This window comes from Dreissena polymorpha, chromosome 3, assembly GCF_020536995.1.
Source record: "Dreissena polymorpha isolate Duluth1 chromosome 3, UMN_Dpol_1.0, whole genome shotgun sequence".
NCBI lineage: Eukaryota > Metazoa > Mollusca > Bivalvia > Myida > Dreissenidae > Dreissena > Dreissena polymorpha.
The window spans coordinates 131,398,612-131,411,085 of record NC_068357.1 but is presented as its reverse complement, the minus strand read 5'-3'; the positions used below and the strand labels follow the sequence as shown (position 1 = coordinate 131,411,085).

Below are 12,474 nucleotides of genomic sequence, written 5' to 3'. Positions count from 1 at the left end.
CCATTTTCAACAACACATTTGCCAGTTTCAAAACTCTATTTTCATATTCCTAAATTGCACCAGAAAAAACTAAGGTTCAAAAGATTCCATTTTTTCTCACATTTTAAAGATTGTACAACACTTTTAAATTTCTTTCCAAAATGATGGCTGAAGATTTTTTTATTTTTTTATTCAATATCATACATAAAATGTAAACATGTATATGATCATACAACATGGTGATTGTACAAAGCAATGAAGTTCAGACATGTTATACAAGATATGCTAATATATATATATATATTTTTTAGAGAGAAAAGAAAAGAACAACAGAGGAATAGTTATGAAAAATGATAAATGAGTTGTATAAAGTCGGAAGAAAGCATACTGGACTTATGTGTTTTGTTGTATATTCACAATGATCTTGTCAGATTGAAAAATAAAATAAAAATAAAAATAAACATGACTATTTTAGATAGATAAACTAACATTAGAGTGAAATGTATATAAGTGGGCAAAACATTATGAGAATTTAATCCGATTCCATTTTTGTTCAAAGATTTGTAATGTGTCATTACTAAGGGCTATTTCTCTCTCAATCTGGATTTTTAGTTTAAGACTATGGACAAAACAATTAAAATTTGGAACTTGTTTTTTGTACTTCATGTTTAAGATAAAATATTTCATCAATATAACCATAAAATTCACAATATTATTACAATCTATTGATTTCAATGAATTAATTCCGAAACTTACATTTAAGAAAGATAGTTTAACGTTTAGTTGATGTTGTTCAATAAAAGATATAACGTTTAGTTGATGTTGTTCAATAAAAGATATTATAATTGATTCCAAATAGGTTGGATGTGTTTGCACTCCCAAGATGTTCTATAGTTTCAATGTTTTCACTGCAGAAGTCACACAGATTTGAGTTAGATAATTTGCATTTAAAGAGATATTTATTTGTAGCTATAATTCTATGGATGTATTTATATTGAAAATTTCTCAGTGTGCTTTCAATAGTTGCTTTATATGGCATGGTAAATATGTGTTTCCAATTAAGTTCATTTTCTCCAAAAAAGACTTGCCATTTATTTTGGATTTTGGAGTTTTCTGTAGGGTTTTTAATTTGTAGTGTGTAAAATATTTTTTTTGTTTTGTTTTTTCTTCCAAGTATGTTTTCTACAAATGTTGTTTGAGTACATGGTGTATTATTTGTATTGATTTCAGATTTAATATGTATGGGTATGCTTTTGATTAGTGTGTAGTACTTCAGAAAATTATTTGAAAGTATTCCGTATATGAAGCATATATTATCAAAAGAGTAGAAATCCTTAATTCTGTAGTCATATAATTGGTCGACATATTTAATGCTTCGTTCAAACCAGTCTTTATAGAAAAACGTCTTATTGTTTGAAGTTATGTCTTTATTGTTCCATAAAATTGTTTTACTGCTGGTTTGGGTTTCTAAGTAATGAGTGACATCACTCCACGCTGATAGAACATCAGACAGAAAAATGTTTTCGTTTGCAATTTCATGTAATATAGTATTGCTGATGTTACATTCAAAGAGTAAGGAGTCACCATATTTTTTAGGATTTTCTTGTAGAATAATTTCCATTTACTCGTATTGGTATTATCTAGGTATCGTTTAACCCAGCTGCATTTGGTTGCATTCAAGAATGAGTCAATGTTCGTTAATTGGATACCTCCATTTTCTACAGATTGAATTAACTGAGTTCTTTTTATTTTATCAGGCTTACCATCCCATATGAAATTAAATATTGCTGATTTTATATCGTTAATAACATCATTTGGTGGATTTGGGAGGACTGTTAATACATATATTAATTTAGGAAGTGCAAACGTTTTCAATACTGTGTTTTTTCCGATAAGTGTAAGTTTACGATGATGCCATGATTTTAAGCAGTTTTTAAAATTCTGTAATTTAGGTAGTATGTTTTTAAGAACTGTATCCTTTTCATTATTTGTGAATGTAATTCCGAACGTTGTGGCTTCATCAGATGTCCAATTAAATTTCATTTCTTTTTTATGTTGAACATTACTTTGTTTTAATTTACCTACTCGTAGTACAGTACATTTACTTTTGTTTAGTTTAAGACCCGATGTCATTCCGTAAAGGGTTAGCGACTCTATAAGGTGGCTGAAGATGTCTTAACCCATTTATGCCTTGCGTCTAGAAAAAAAGCCTTGGCAAACAGCGTAGACCAAGATGGGACGCCGCATTATGCGACGTCTCATCAGGGTCTGCGCTGTTTGCTTGAAGGAATTTCTGTAAGAAATATTCTAAAACTAGAAATAAATATACTAGAAATCCCTAATTTTGAAAATAAATTGATTCAATTTTGAAGGATGGGAGAGTCCACTAGGCATAAATGGGTTAAATAGACCTGTTTGCAAATCATAGATTCTATTGTGAAACCTTGTCAACACTACCTGCTCGGAACAATAAAGTTCCTTGGGGTCTCAGGTGAGCACTTAGAGATTGGCGCCCTCTTGTTAAGGCATACATGCCAGATGTCCCGATCTCGGCGGGACAGTCCCGCTTTTGGGCTCTTTGTCCCGGCGTCCCGATACGAGACGATTTGTCCCGACATTCGTAAAAAACGATGTAAGGTCTATAGGTTCCCAATAAAATTCGCTATTCAAGCTCTGTCTCGCTAACACTTACCACCGCTAATCCCTTAATTGCCCCCAATTAACAATCCGATTCTACTTCTCGTGTGTACCAGTGTTGTTTATGACACCTTATCATCGAATTATCGGCTAATTTTTTATTTTATCAGGCATTCACACCATGGTGGTCTTCAAGATAGTGGTCGCTTATTGCTATCGATAGTTGTTTTATAATGAAATAAATGTTGAAAATGTGTTTGTTTTTGTCTTTGTTTGAAACGGTTTACAAAACAATTGTTTTGTAAAATTAACTCTACGTCATTAATGAGTCTTTTACATTCAATGTTTAGTTCCAAAAAAGCGGGATAATCCGAATGTGCAATATACCAAAATCGCAACAAACAGTCCAATAAGTGATACAGACAGAACACATCGACAGAGTCTGGTAGGTGTATTCATAAATATTTACATTTTTTATTTAGATATGATACAGATTAATTGTCATTTTAACAAGTTAAAGACACACCATAAATAAACAAGAAATAATTATGTTAAGCATCATTGTGAAGTTAATACAATATTGACAAATGTAATTTTTGTTTTTAGTGGTCAAGCTGTCCGTGCGGCTAGGTGTGGGAAATCCAGATCGTATTCATGATGAATTCGTTGATTTCCAGCTGCTATCGGAAAGCGCGTTACCCCCTTACGTTGAGGGAATGGCACTGGACCCATTCTGGTCGTGCATTGCCAGCATCAAGACACAACTACAGAAGGCTCGGTTCCCGCAACTCTCTTCACTTGCTTTTGCAGGGCTCTCAATCCCTCACTCAAAAGCCGATCCAGAACATTGTTTTAGCGCACTGAAAAAAATTCAGAAAGAAGAAAGGGAAAATCTGGGCCATAGAATGGTTGAGGTGTTGTTGGCAGTTAAAATAAACACAAAGACGGTTTGCTTCCACCAAAAACCTACCTCGGAAATGTGTACGGCCGCGCATTCCGTGTCAAGCTGATGTAACTGTTCGATAGATAGTTTACTGTAACCCGTACTTTCAGTGTACTGGATAGCCTCCCCTGCGTTAATGTTTGCCATTGAAAGTAATATAATGAGTATTGTTGTCGTAATGTTCCAGATTTTGTACTCTAAAAAGATGAATATTATCTTCGTTGTTTGCTATTGTCTTATTTAATAAAACTGTTATTGTTATGTTTTAGATTTCATGCTTCATATCAGATGTTTTATGTCTTGAATAAAAGTATCAAGAGTTTTTGTTAGTACTATACTGACTACAGTAAAGGTAGAATGATAGATCGTTTTAGGTGTCCTGCTTTTTGGTCAAATGTCCCGACAATTCTTTATGGAATGTCCCGCTTTGGACCTAAAAAATTCTGGCATGTATGGTTAAGGATCAAAAGCAAAGCAAAGAGCTTTCAAACCCTTTAATACGTTTGACATTGTTATGCAATTATAATTTAATAAACAAAATTAATATTTTGTTCACAAGGTTAAAACGATTGTATTTGGGTGAAGTCTAATTCTAGTTTTTGCATTTCAAATGTTAGTCTTGGTTTATAGGAAACCATTGTCTGGAATGTGTAATCTTAGAATACTATTTTTTTTATCTTACCAATCTCTTAATGTACACTATTTTCTGTAGAAACCTTGATAATTGCAGATTACAGTTGCCAAACAACAATCTTATAGAAATATTGCATACATATTTGTTTGAACTGTATGATAAGGCCCATGTTTTTGTGGAGGTTTCTGAGAATCAATTAGATTTCAGCATGACTGAAAGGAATGTTTGTGCCAAGTGAATAAGCAGGGAACACAGATATCAGATTTTTTGTGTCCTTCCTTTTTGCTTGCAACTTCACTTACTGTACTGCTTACAAGCCGCATACTTGATTTCCTTGTGTTAATTTTTTACATCATGCAAGTTTGTTTATGTAATCTCTGTGCATTACCTTGTGAAACAGATTGTGTTAAAACAATCATCAGGAAGTTTTGTTAGAAATTTAAAGTTGTTTTGTTAACCAGGAATAAAATTATAAATTTATATTGCACATTTTTGGGATGAAGGAAAATTATAAAGTTATTATTAATATTCGCAAGTGTTCCATGTGTTAATTAGACGTGAAGACTTGCCTTAGATGGACATTATTCAAATTTTCTGGAAATGTATTTATAATGTATTTATATAAATATCTCACAAATTTAATTTCTTTGGAATAAAACTTAAAAAAACTTAAAATGGCTTGCATGACAAACCAATAAGACTTGATGTAAAAATGTGATAGATTGCTAAAAGCCTCAGATGAAATAGATGGAGTGGCTGTTATGATTTTGGAGTAAAGATTTATTCTTAATTAGTTACATTGGATTAAAATGCATGAAACACCTATAACATGTTATACTGCTTGAAGGTTTTTACAGACACTATTAGTTAGGATTCCTAGATTTATGTTCAAAGTAATTGAAAGTATTTTAAGAGTTGAGACGAAAAAGGATACTTGTGAATAAATACCTAAATCACAAGAATATCCACTCAGAATAGAATTCAATTAACATGAAATTTCAGTAACATGGAATAAATTTACTTTTTTGGTAAAGAACAAAATTTCAAACTTGAATGCATTCATGGTTTTACAAAAAAGGATCTGAAACAATAGTTTTTGCTTGAGGTATCATGCAATCTCAGGGTTTTTTATATAAAAACTACATACAAAATTATGTAGAAGAATTGTTTTTTGCCACGGATAAAGTTGGTGTTTTGGAACTTATTTGAATGATAATGATAGAATCATTGTAGCTGGGATTTAATGTGTGCAATTTCATTATCCAAGCTTCTATCAATCTAAAAAAAGCATTTTTAAGATTCAAAAGCAAATTATAAGAGTATAACTTAATCTACTTTGGTTGAACCTATTGACCCTCATAAGATAGCTAATTGAAAACTAAGTGTTTAATTGGACCCATAATGCATAGCTATCTAAGCAAGAACATTTGAGTCCATCAAGGAGTTAAGTGCAGTTCTTCTTTATAATGCTTCAAGCTTCTGAGTTCATGTGTACATCCACCAGGAGGTTCAGTTGCTGGGATTATTGCAACTGAAGTCAAGTGTTGGCAATGCTACATTGATTTTTGTAATTTTACCACTTGAATTTGTTTTCTGGATTATTATTCACTCCTCTTGCATCCAGACATGGCTTCAATGAACACTGATGATATTAATATGTACAGAAGGTAAAATGATGAGTAATATTCCGTTAAAACAATTACTTATTGCTAAATAATCCTGACATGTTTATACTTTATTTTTTAAGATATTCAATACGTGAAATATTTGTTTACTATGATGATGTTTTATTTTATCTGGAAGGTGTAGTTTTATTTTTATGCCCCCCGAACATAGGTTCTAGGTGCATATTAAAATCGCACCGTCCGTTAGTTAGTTAGTCTTTCCGTCCGGATTAGTTTCCGCTTAATAAGTCAAGCAATTGTTATCAGATCTTCACCAAACTTCATGAAAATGTGTAAGGAAATAACATCTAGGTCAAATTCAATAATCTGCAAAATTGACCCAGACACTCTTGAGTTACGGCCCTTGAATCATAGCAAAATTTGTTTTTTTCTCGTTTCCGCTCAATAACTCGAGCAATTGTCATCAGATCGTCACCAAACTTCATGAAAACGTGTATGGCAATAACATCTAGGTCAAGTACGATAATCGGCCACCCAGATATTGCTGAGTTACAGCCCTTGAATTATCGTAAAATTGATTTTTTTCTCGTTTCCGCTCAATAACTTGAGAAAATATCATAGGATCTTCACCAAACATCATGAAAATGTGTAAAGCAATAACATCGAAGTCAAGTTCGATAATCCGCCAAATTGACGCAGACAGTCTGCTGAGTTACGGGTCTTGAATCATCGAAAAATTGCGTTTTTTCTTGTTTCTGCTCAATAACTCGAGCAAATTTCATAGGATCTTCGCCACACTGCTCGAAAAATGCTTATAACTTTTATGTCGCTTTAGATGTAAACTTCATATTTGGTATGCATTTGTATATGGACAATGCCTTTCCATATGCACACAAATTTTGACCGTTTTTACCTTGACCTTGAACTTAGGGTCTGAGTTTAGGTTTTGAAATCTGCTTTTATGTTTCGAAAAAGTTTTATTTTGAGGCATATCTTCCGATGGAGACAGCTATTGTTATAGATATTTTATTCATGATATGTGAACAATAATTTATACCCCCACAAACAAAGTTTAGGGGGGTATATAGGAGTGAACTTGTCTGTCTGTCGGTCGGTTGGTTGGTCGGTGGGTCGGTCTGTCGGTCCGTATTAAGTGTCCGCTCTCTAATTCAAGTAGTTTTCATCCAATCTTCAACAAACTTGTCAGAAGTTGTATCTACATGATGTCTAGGCCAAGTTCGAACATGGGCCTTGCCAGGTCAAAAACTAGGTCACAGGGTCACTTAGTGCGTTTAAACGTTCAGCATGTTTTCTGCTCTCTAATTCAAGTAGTTTTCATCTGATCTTCACCAAACTTGGTCAGAAGTTGTATCTAGATGATCTTATGGTTAAACATTCAGCATGTTGTCCACTCTCTAATTCAAGTAGTTTTCATCCGATCTTCACCAAACTTGGTCAGAAGTTGTATCTAGATGATCTTAAGGCCAAGTTAAAACATGGGCCTTGCCGGGCCAAAAACTAGGTCACAGGGTCGCAAAGTGCGTTTTTTAACATTCAGCATGATGTCCTCTCTCTCATTCATGTAGTTTTCATCTGATCTTCACCAAACTTGGTCAGAAGTTTTATCTAGATGATCTGAATGCCAAGTTCGAACATGGGCCATGCCAGATCAAAAACTAGGTCACAGGGTCACTAAGTCCTTTTACACATTGAGCATGGTGTCCGCTCTCTATTTCAAGTAAATTAAATCCGATCTTCACCACACTTGGTCAGAAGTTGTAACTAGATGATGTGTAGGTCAAGTTCGAATATGGGCCATGTCGGGTCAAAAACTAGGTCACAGGTCACTTAGTGTGTTTAAAACCGCACCATGTTGTCCGCTCTCTAATTCAAGTAGTTTTTATCCAATCTTCACCAAAATTTGTCAGAAGTTGTATCTTGATAATGTCTAGGGCAAGTTTGCATATGGGTCATGCCGGGTCAAAAACAAGTTCACGGGGTCACTTAGTGCAATTAAAACATCACAATGTTGTCCGCTCTCTAATTTGAGTAGTTTTCATCCAATCTTCACCAAACTTGGTCAAAAGTTGTATCTAGATGATGTCTTGGTCAAGTTTGAATATGGGTCATGCCAGGTAAAAAACTAGGTCACGGGGTATTTTAGTGTGTTTTAAACCTCACCATGTTGTCAGCTCTCTAATTCAAGTAGTTTTCATCCAATCCTCACCAAACTTGGTCACAAGTTTTATCTAAATGATCGCTAGGACAAGGTCGAACATGGGCCATTCTGGGCCTAAAACTAGGTCACGGGGTCACTTAGTGCGTTTTTTAACATTCAGTATGGTGTCCGCTCTCTAATTTAAGTTACGTTTACATCCGATCTTCACCAAACTTGGTCAGAAGTTTTATGGAGATGATCTTAAGGCCAAGTTAGAACATGGGCCTTTCTGGGTCAAAAACTAGGTCAAGGGGTCACTTAGTGTTGTTTTTTAAATTGAGCATGGTGTCCGCTGTTTTTTTTTTTAGGACATGCAAAATATTATGTGTCAATGCGGCATGTGGGGGTATTCGTCACGTCTGTGACAAAGCTCTAGTTGTGACTAAAATATATGAAAAATCATGAGCAATGTGGATTTTCCTCTCAATATTGTAGTCACATGTTCTTTGTCTGCAATTACATGTACATGCATACAGTTTTGGTATTTAACATTGTATGTAATTTAATTTTAATTTTCTAGTGGCAGTATGAATAATTGTGCTTGTTTTTTATTCTCAGATGGTCTGTGCCTAAATTAAATCAAATTTTGGTTAAAACAGTTTTTTCTAAAACACATGATACTTTCAAAATAGTTCCTGTCACACTATGATGAATAGTTCTGTCACACTATAATGAATTATTGCCGTTGCTAGCTGCAGGCAGAATTGTTTCCTATTAGTTATTATCATATTATGACACTAAATCAATGCTTTTTGTTTTCTGGTGGGGAATTACTATTTATATTTTAAGCTTTTTAAATTTACAACATCTTAAGATGATGCAAACATATATTTCAAACATGGTTACTTGACAAATCTACAAATGATACATTTTGGAATGCATTTCCTCCCTAAAGAATTCAATAACTATTTATGAACTTTGTTTAAGATTTGTAGGAAGTCCCATTATTTTCCATTGCAAGTATTTCGTGGAAGTCTCCATACTTTCCAATCCCTGTATTTCCAGGAAGTCTCTATACTTTCCGTCCCTGTATATCCATGAAGTCTCTTTACTTTCCGCTTCCTGTATTTCAAGGAAGTCTCTATAATATCCTTTGCCTGTATTTCCAGGAAGTCTCTATACTTTCCATTGCCTGTATTTCCAGGAAGTCTCTATACATTTCCTGTATTTTTAGAAAAACTCTATACTTTCCATTCTTTGTATTTTCAGAAAGTCTCTGTACGTCTCATTGCCTGCATTGCCAGGAATTCTCTTCACTTTTCATTCCCTGTATTGCCAGAAAGTGGCTATATTTACTATACATGTCCTGTATTTTCAGGAAGTCTCTGTACTATCCATTCCCTGTTTTTCCAGGAAGTCGCTATACTTTCCATTCCCTGTTTTTCCAGGAAGTTGCTAGACTTTACATGTGCTGTATTTCCAGGAAGTCACTATACTTTCCATTGCTTGTATTTCCAGGAAGTCTCTACTTTCCATTCCCTGTTTTTCCAGGAAGTTGCTATACTTTACATGTCCTGTATTTCCTGGAAGTCGCTATACTTTACATGTCCTGTATTTCCAGGAAGTCGCTATACTTTACATGTCCTGTATTTCCAGGGAGTCGCTATACTTTACATGTGCTGTATTTCCAGGAAGTCACTATACTTTACATGTTCTGTATTTCCAGGAAGTCGCTATACTTTACAGGTCCTGTATTTCCAGGAAGTCCCTATACTTTACATGTGCTGTATTTCCAGGGAGTCGCTATACTTTCCATTGCTTGTATTTCCAGGAAGTCTCTGTACTTTCCATTCCCTTTTTTCCAGGAAGTCGCTATACTTTACATGTCCTGTATTTCCTGGAAGTTGCTGTACTTTACATGTCCTGTATTTCCAGGAAGTCGCTTTACTTTACATGTGCTGTATTTCCAGGAAGTCCCTATACTTTACATGTGCTGTATTTCCAGGAAGTCCCTATACTTTACATGTGCTGTATTTCCAGGAAGTCCCTATACTTTACTTGTCCTGTATTTCCAGGAAGTCCCTATACTTCACATGTCCTTTATTTCCAGGAAGTCCCTATACTTTACATGTCCTGTATTTTCAGGAAGTCCCTATACTTTACATGTGTTGTATTTCCAGGAAGTTGCTATACTTAACATGTGCTGTATTTCCAGGAAGTCCCTATACTTTACATGTGTTGTATTTCCAGGAAGTCCCTATACTTTACATTAGCTGTATTATAGGATGTCCCTTTACTTTCCATGTGCTGTATTTCCAGGAAGCACAGCAGTGGGGATCTTCACAGCAGACTGAAGACCCGCAAGCTCCTTGGTGTGGGTGAGACAGATGATGGAGATGTTCACAGGTCAAAGGTCAGATGCTGTTATACGTTTGTAGCAAGAATTTCATTGTTTAAACATATATTAAATAAATGTCAATTATTTCCCACCTTTTTTATCATTTATTTTATGGTGGGTATAGCGAATTTCACACACTAATAAGATATATGTTTTATTTTTTTTTCAAACTCTTCCTTTTTTGCATTTTTTACATTGCATATTGGTTATTTTGCAATGTTGAATAATTATGGAAAAATCAAAGCTGTTATTGTTGGAATAAGTTAAGTTGGTATTTATGATTTTGATATGTGTTAAATGGTAATATATTGATAAAAATATTTTATCTGCACTAGAGATATTTAATGCATCTTTTGTGCTTGGAGCTCCCCACCTCAAGGTCACTGTTACTGACAATAAGATCAAGTCATTCCTTTCAATGAGCCTTGTTCTGAGAAAACTGGGCTTAATGCATGTGCGTAAAGTGTCATCCCAGATTAGCCTGTGCAGTCTGCACAGGCTAATCAGGGACGACACTTTCCGCTTCAACTAGATTTTCGGTAAAAAGGAACTTCCTTTAAACGATAATACCATTAAAGCGGAAAGTGAAATAAATTAATGGGTAAAAATTAAAAATCTAGTTTTGTTGCATGGTCACATTTCTGGTTTTTATAAAAATCAATGAACTTAATACAGATATTCACAATTAAATACATCTTCATATGCATTATGTCTGGTTACTGCAAGATGGAAAATGTACATTTCACTATAAGCGTGGACAGATTGTTAAGCTTTGCAGTCTTGGGACAGCTTTATTTCATATCAATACATGTATAGAAAACATGTGGGCAAATATAATATGCACTTAATTAAAAAATAATAATTAATTTTACTTAGAGTTTGCTATGTCCATCATCATTATTCTTCAGTCCTATATTATTTGTGTTAAGCTTTCAGCTTGACATTGCAGACTGAACAAATTAGCAATTTGTCTTTCTGACATATTTATCTTATTTTTAGTCATCCATTCCCGTACATCGTCTGTATTGTTTATTATAAATAAGTGTCTGGGGAGAAGAAGCTCAGCAATTATTTTGTGCTCCTGTCAAGTTGCCCATTTTGTTAATAGGATCAATTATAATGTTGAATGGAAACCTTGAAAGGTTAGTCTTTGGCTTTATTGGTAACTAGTTTTCAAGATATTTATGGTCTGCCTTGCTTAAATCCAAGTATTTGTATGGTCACTTTCATTTGTCAGAATATGTTGCACTAAAGGATGATTAAGGCCTGTTCTTGTGATGGTTACAGCCCTGAACAGTCCCCATTCGTGATCATACTATTTGAACAGCTATTATACTGCATCCACATTGCATGTGCTGGAATAACACCAGTGATAGTTGGTCTTTTGTTGGTCTTGTTATTTTTATGTCCCTCAGTCTATACTGGAGGACATATTGTTTTTGCCTTGTCTGTTTGTTGTTTTGCGTCAAACTTTAACATTGGCCATAACTTTTGCAATATTGAAGATAGCAACTTGATATTTGGCATGCATGTGTATCTCGTGGAGCTGCACATTTTGAGTGGTGAAAGGTGAAGGTCATCCTTCAAGGTCAAAGGTAAAAAAAACTAATCCAAGGGAAGTAATAAGCTTTAAAGGGAGATAATTATCTATACCTGCCAAATGATAATTTTTTTTAAAATAAATCAAAGCAGCGCAGTAGGGGGCATTGTGTTATTGACAAACACATCTCTTGTTTTAAGATTATACAGCGTTGATTGTGGTAAGTGTTGATGAAAGATTAAGATTAATATCAATGTGATCAAATATTGCGAATGACTTTTTTGCGCAGCTCTAAGCTGCACACGCAAATAAATTATGGGTTGTAGCTCCGTATTTCGCGGCCTATTTCGAATTATTAGATATTATTGATCATATATCTACAGATACAGAATAGAAATACCAACTAAAAACGGAAATGAAATGAAAACATATAAGTCAACTGGCCACACACAAATCATCCCTACCTACTTGAAATATTTATACGTTCAAACAGACCTGTTTTAGTGGTTTGTCGGACATTGTTATTTGATATGATTGTTAATAGTATCATGAATCACTGG

General features: G+C 34.2%; 1 protein-coding gene across 7 annotated transcripts in view; it reads left to right on the top strand.

Moving 5' to 3' along the window:
* Positions 1-12,474, top strand: part of LOC127871481 (uncharacterized) — a 362,002-nt gene that overhangs the window by 325,446 nt on the left and 24,082 nt on the right. For all 7 annotated transcript variants that reach the window (XR_008045365.1, XR_008045368.1, XR_008045367.1 and 4 more), the window contains exon 5: positions 10,296-10,389. Coding sequence is in view for 3 of the 7 variants with exons in the window: in XM_052414446.1 (XP_052270406.1) it covers positions 10,296-10,389 (94 nt within the window). In the remaining 4 variants the exon portion in view is untranslated. The remainder of the gene's footprint in view (positions 1-10,295; positions 10,390-12,474) is intronic.